This window comes from Prinia subflava, chromosome 2 (assembly GCF_021018805.1).
Source record: "Prinia subflava isolate CZ2003 ecotype Zambia chromosome 2, Cam_Psub_1.2, whole genome shotgun sequence".
Lineage (NCBI taxonomy): Eukaryota > Metazoa > Chordata > Aves > Passeriformes > Cisticolidae > Prinia > Prinia subflava.
Window position 1 is genome coordinate 12,512,167 of NC_086248.1, and position 7,129 is coordinate 12,519,295.

At 40.4% G+C, this 7,129-nt stretch overlaps 1 protein-coding gene across 1 annotated transcript in view; it reads left to right on the forward strand.

The window, feature by feature from the left end:
- Window positions 1–6,884, forward strand: part of NBAS (NBAS subunit of NRZ tethering complex) — a 162,541-nt gene extending 155,657 nt beyond the window's left edge. The window contains exon 52 of the mRNA XM_063424697.1: window positions 6,116–6,884. Within this exon, the coding sequence (XP_063280767.1) occupies window positions 6,116–6,391 (276 nt within the window). The 3' untranslated portion in view covers window positions 6,392–6,884. The remainder of the gene's footprint in view (window positions 1–6,115) is intronic.
- Window positions 6,885–7,129: the final 245 nt, after the last annotated feature.

Consider the following 7,129-nt stretch of genomic DNA (forward strand, 5'->3'; position numbering starts at 1 on the left):
TTTAATAGAAACTGGACCAAGAAAAATGTAGTCTGAAATACCTTGGCTCTATTTGCATGCAATAATTTCAGTGATGAAGTACTAAATCTACCTTCATGGCATGTTTTACTGAAAAATGTAATATGAAAAATAACAAATTTTGTGTGGAATAATGGAATTTCTAGTGTTCTCTGGTGTATGCCATTTATGGCTACAGCATACTTAATGGGCTGCTTAATGGGGCCTAATCTTTAAAATAAATAGTTAAATTATAAGCTAATGGTGATTATGATAAAATATCTTTCTCCAGCTTACTTTCCAGGATTTTTTGTGTCACTGGTTTCCTTTCCCCTTCTTTATTTGTTCTATAGATATATACTCCAGGAAGGAATGAAATTAAAAGCATTTTTATCTCGAATAGTATTGGAGAAAGGAATACTCTGGGAAACAGCAGTTTCAGTTCTTTACTGCTGTTAGGTCATCAGCAGCTCTTACCTTTCATAACTTGTGGATTTGCTAATACAGAAGTTATGGGTGAAATATTGCCTGTTGGCAGTACCAGAACCTCTGGATACCTGTGCAAAGAATGCTGGTGGGGAGTTGGACCATCTAGTTCCAAACCCTGCATGGGCAGGAACACCTTCCACTAGACCAGGCTGCTCAAAGCCTCTCCTGGCCTTGAACACTTCCAGGCTTGGGGCATCCACAACTTTTCTGGACAACCTGTTCCACCCTTACAGTGAAGAATTTCTTCCTAATATCCAATCTAAAACATTTAAAGAGAGCTGGTTTAGATTGGATATTTCCTCTTGTCCCGTCACTCCATGCTCTTGTAAAACATCCCTCTCCAGGTCACTTGTAGTGAAAGGCTGTTGCCTGGTCTCCCCAGAGCCTTTTGTTCTCAGGGCTGAAAACCCCAACTATATCAGCTGATCTTCATAGCAGAGGTGCTCCAGCCCTCCTCAGATTGTCTTCTTGACCTTCTCAGGACCCATTACAACAAGTCCATGTCTTTCTTGTGCTGGAGGCCCCACACCTGGATGCAGTACTCCCAGGAGCTCGCATAAGAGCAAAGGTAGCACTTAAATGCCTACACTTCAATGCTTGAAAGCAGATATTAGCCAATACCTAAATAGGACAGCCAGGGAAAAAGTCTGTTCTCCTTAATGTAATTGTCCCCATTAGATCTTTTACTTGTAACCATGGACATTGTGTGTGGGCATCGTGCTAAATCTACACCGTCAAATTCTGCTGAAGGAGAGATGGATATGAAAAATGAAAGCTGCTCCCATTTAAACCTTCCAGATTTTAGTCTAATGAAAAATTTATCACCCTTAGCATGGAGTTCTAGGTAGGTGTAAGGATTTTTCTCTAACATATACACTCTGATTCTGTTATTATTGTGGGTCATAGTTTATTCACACAATATGGAAAGTGGTTGGGTGTTAATTTGTGCAGAAGATACCTGCACCTCTGAGACCTGCTTAAACTGCAGTCAGCTGCATTCCTTATCACTGGAACAGTGATTCTGGAATTAGCAGTGCTCTTAGTTTTATGGCCTAGTTAGAGTCTTGGGTTAGCAAGGGCTCTGCATCTGCAGGCAGGTCAGAAGTGATTCATTAGTTAGAGCTTGACTGAGCTGTCTGCGCAGTAAAAACAGCTCCTTAAAACCAGGATAGTAAGGTGGTTGTTTTTCACTTTCTGGGTTTTACTGTCTTACAGACTCAAAAGAGTGATTCTGAAAATGAAAATGTAGTGCATTTAGGAGTCTATATCTACTGTAGTACATATTTGGTATGTATGGCAAACAAAAATAACTCTGGAGGTTGATTTCAATTAATATTTTTTAAAATGCAAAATTTTGAGGATCAGAATTCCATCTGGACCAGCAAGCATCCTGGCTCAAACAGATGGAAGAATTACAAGTCTAGTGAGGACTAAGAATAGGGCAGATGTACAGGCTCTTTCTCTGAAATATTACTTTCCAAATTTTTGGTTATTTTCAGCTGTATGTATCTGCTAAGTAATTGCCAGTGGTTTTCTTTGTTGTTTTTGTGCAATTTCTCCTTAAACTTGGATGAGGTTTTACATCTTGCAGTATCATTTGACACAGAAAAAAACCTATTTTTTTTTATTTTCTTGCAAGCTGATCCCACTAGATGAATTTGATGCTTCATTTTTTTTTTACTTTCTTAATGAGATAATGCTTACAATTAATACCTTTATAACTTCAGTGATGTTGCTATCTGCTCTGTGCCCTCTAAGCCATCTCTTTTTTAGACTGGAGAGTCATAGTTTTGCTGAGCAATTTCCTGCATAAAAAGCTCACTATACTCTCTATGGTGTATTTTTTAAAAATACATGCTTTGTGTGTTTGCCTTTTATGTTGTTTTAGTACGTGGGGTTTTTTACTTTAATGCTTGTAATTCTGATTTAAAAATAATTTTAAATAAATGTAGTCTTAAACTCCATTTACACTGATTTAATTTTAAAAAATCCTACAGTTGTATTTAAAGAGCTGTTCAGTGTATAAGCTGTCATAATTAAGGTTTGTAAGCAAGTATCAATTCATTGACAAGCAGTGTAGGTTGTTATTTTTATTGAAATTAATGACTAGAAATGTTTCTACATGTGCAATTGATACTCAAAAAACTGACATGATCTGGAGCTGTAAAACTGATAAATAGTTAATTGAGCTTTCTTTGCTGCCTATCCTTAAATGGAATTCTCATTAAACCTTGGTGTCTCTGTGTCTTCCCACACCTGCCAGACTCTACACAGACTGACCAAAGAATGGTGGAATAGACAGTGGCTTTTACAGCATGAAATGCATTTACAGGGTCTGGTTGCCATCATGTGTCTCCTTCCAGTTGCCTGGAGACAACTAAATTACAGAAGTCTCCTCTCCCTTACCAGGTCTTCAGACAGTTTGCAAGTCAGAAAATGGGAAATCTTAATAAATTTAAACCTTCTGATCTACTTGGATCTAAGGATGAGCTGAGGGGTACAATCCAAGAGCCTTTTTGTGAGCTGTTTTGTTATGTATGAAACTACATTGATCTGATTTCTTTGTGAGTGCAGTCAAGTTTCTCTGCTTGTGTGTTGCATGGACATCTTCATCCCTGTAGTATAGCTCAGATGTTTAATGGTTTATGCTAGGAAAGGTCTTCTTTCAGATTTCTCTCTCTCAATTTTGTAGGTTTTTGGTATTTGAAATCACACAGCTAATCTACAGCACTTTTCCTTAACTGAATAGTAGCCTAAAAAAATTTACATTAAGTCTTCCATCTGCTGTCAATCTATTTGCATTTTATTTTCATAAAATCAAAGAGTGAAGCCCTGTGTAAAGTTCCATCCTTACATGCAAGTTAAGAATAGACCCACAGAGCTTCGAGGTGGCAGAGAATATCCCTTCAGTCCCGTTTCAGGAGAGACAGCAGCTATTTGGATAATGGCTTAGTATGCTGCGTGGTGAGCTGCAAGATGCCAGGACTAGAAATTCTGGAATCAGAATTGTTTAGGTTAGAAAATACCTGTGAAGTATCACCAAGTCCAGCTGTTAACCCAGCACTGCAAAGTCCTCTCTAAACCGAGTCTCAACCACTTCCCCTGTGCAGCCTCTTCCAAGGCTTGACAACTCTTTCCATAAACAAATTCTTTTCCAATATCCAATCTAAACCTCCCCTGGCACAACCGGAGGATGCTTCCTCCTGTCCTATCACACATTAATTAGGAGAACAGGCTGACCCCCCATCTGACTGTAACCTCCTTTGAGGCACTTGTAGAGAATGATAATGTTTCCCCTGAGCCTCCTTTTCTCCAGGATAAACACCCCCAGATCCCTCAGCAGCTCCTCATGTGACTCAATCTCTAGACCCTTCCCCAGCCCATTGCCCTTCTCTGGACATGCACCTCTTTCTTGCAAGTGCAAGGTCCAGAACTGGACACAGGATTTGAGGTGCAGCCTCACCAGAGCCGAGTGCAGGGGACAGTCACTGCCCTGGCCTGCTGACCACAATATTCTGGTCCAGGCCAGGATGCCACTGGCCTTCATGGCCACCTGGGCACACTCTGGCTCATGTTCTTCTGCTGTTTGTTGACCTGTTTTATTTAATGATCAGCCTGTCTTCAAGAGGAGAACATTTCTGTAGCTAACCTTTGGCATTTTTTGGCAATATTAAATAATTAAAGGCTAAGGTTGGATAGCCTAAAGGCTGGACATCAAACTGCACCTTCTGCTATGCTAGTTAGATTAAAAATGGCTTGATTACAACTGTGAAGTGTCTGTGCCAATCACCCTGTATGCAGTAGTCATGTCCTGTGTAGCAGTTGAATTGCTCTTCAAGGGTGCTAAATAAGTGTTACCATACAGTGTTTAGTATTTGCTGGTACCCTGGTACCAATCATGTATGTTGTTACATAATTTTTATAGAAAATTAGGCAGAAAATAGCCAGACAGTTTTCTTTTTCCTTTTAAACTGGGAGGGAGGTTGTTTTGTAAATATATCATCATTTGATTAGTTTATTTCTAACTTGGAAAGGTGTAGTAATTGAAAACTGGTTATTGTCTAGCCCTCCTTTGGTCCTTTTTTATCACAGAATCACAGAATGCTTTGGGTTGGAAGGGATTTTAGAGATCATCTTGTTCCAATCCCCCTGCCATGGACAGGGACACCTTCCACCAGGACAGGTAGCTCAGAGCCCCATCCAACCTGATCTTGAAACACTCCCAGGAATGGGACACTTACAGCTTCTCTGGACAATCTGTGCCACCCTCACAGTAAAGAATTTATTGCTAATACTTAATCTAAACCTGTCCTTTTGCAGTTTCATCATTCCCCCTTGTCCTGTCACCCTGTGCCCCTGTAAAAAGTCCCTCTCCAGCTCTCTTGTAGCCCCTTTTAGGTACTGGAAGGTGCTATGAGATGTTTCTGGAACCTTGATGTCTCCAGACTTAGCATCTCTGTCTTCATGGGAGAGGTACTCCAGCTCTCTGATCGTCCTGGTGGCTTCCTCTGCACTTTTTTCAAAATGCCCATGTCTTTGTGTTGGGGATCTCAGAGCTGAATGCAGCACTCCAGGCTGGGAGAGCAAAGGGGCAGAATCCCTTCCTGTGCCCACACTGCTTGGGATGCAGCATAGGATGTGATTGGCTTTCTGGGATGTGGGAGCACATGGATGGGTCATGTTGAAGTTCTTGTCCACCGAAATCCCCAAGTGCTCCTCCTCAGGGCCACTCTCAATCCATTCTCTGCTCAGCCTGTACCTGTGCTTGGGATTGCCCCAACCCAGATGCAGGTCCTTGCACTGGGACTTGTTGAACTTCATGAAGATTGCTCAGGGCCTCCTCTCAAGCTTGTCAAGGTCCCTCTGGGTGGGATCCCTTCCCTTTTTTGGTTACATGTAGTTGTTCAATTGTGCTTCATTAAGTGGTAAGTTAACACAGCAATGTATTTCAAAGAACCCAGAAAGGAGATGTCAAAATCAACTAAAATAGAATTTAAAGTATTCTATAGTGTTACTTGTAAAGCTACAGACAAGACTCTCAAGAGAATATTATGCTCTCAGATATCAAGTAACCACATTTTTTGAGACATCCAGATGTCTCTCAGAGGTAGCAGCTCTGTGTTTCATATCTTTTAATATGTTATATTCTTCTAAAAATCTCATCCTTGCTGTGGGTGCTGATTGAGTCTGTGAATGTTGCCTGTCATATTCACATGTGAAATGTAATGTAATATATTAATATAAAGTGACCAAAATTTAATATTCTCTGCTCTGACCTTCCTTGGAGTGTCATTCTTGATATGGAGCTAAATGGTGTGATCTGTGCTACACTGGGACTGAAAACCTGAGAAACGTCTATAAAGCTGGTGGTGGAATCCCAGGCTGTTAGGCATTCTTATTCCTTAACTTTGTGCAGGTCAAATATTTATATTAATGTGGTGGACTGTTAAAGACATACCTTTACATATTCTGACATATGCAAAGCGTGTATCCCTGTGGTTAATCCATGGGGAATACTCCTCTCACTTTGGAGGTCACCCTGTGCAGTCAGAACCGCTGTGACAGTTCTGGCTGATGGCTGTATCTGGTAATTAATTTTTCATTACTTTGACTTTCTCTTTCTTTGCAGGTTGACGATTCCACTTGTGATGCTGAAATACTCTCCCTGCTCCTCAACGCCAAGCTGGTGGTGAAGTGCATGTCCACTGCCTTCTGCCCACGCCTGCTGGAGCACCTGCTGGCTGAGCAGGGCCGGGGGCGCTGGGACGTGCAGGAGATCGCACGGCAGCTGAAGGACGCCGGCTTCAGGGCAGAGGCCGGCTCCCTGCTCATGGCTCATCGAGGGACCCACCCTGCCCTCAGGACTTTCAGTACTGCCCTCCAGGCTGCTCAGCACTGGATCTGAAAATACTGGATTTATGCATTTGTCTGCATTTTTGCTGGAGATCTTACACATACGGGAGAAATTGTTGCTCTAGTAAAGTAACAAAATGAGTTATTACCTACATTTTGTAGAAAGCACACAGTACATATACTTCTAACTGTTTAAGAAAACTATTGGTGCAGACTGTATCATTTTGTTGTATGATTAGCAAAGCAGTGAATCTGATCATCCTTTCAGATCAAAGCTAAATGGTTACACTCGGTTACATCTAAATGCAACATCAGTAAGGTGGCAGGCTATATACAATTTGTCTTAATTTCTGTAAGTAATTTACTCTTGTCATAATGTAAAACTAATGTAAAAATATAATTATAAAGATATATATGGAGCAAATAAGTCACAAGAGTGATTTTTGAGATTTCAAAACCTTAAAATTCAGTATTGTGCAATGTTGTTATCACAGCTTTTGTTTGCAATAAATAAAATATTTTGCATTTAATGTTCTATCTCTTCTTTCAGCCCTTTAGACAGATAAATATTTTCTTTCTTCAGCCCCTTTTGCTGAAATTCCTCTTTATTTAGTGATGTTTATTCATGAGGACAAGCTAAAGTCTAAAAGATCTTTTTCCACCATTTGAGAAGCCCCATCTCAAATACTGAATAATGGTTGATAGCTTTTGTGAATGTACTTTCAAAGTGTTTACTTACATGTTTCCTGAATTTTGAAAATTTTTATAAATGTGTGTATTTGCAGAATCA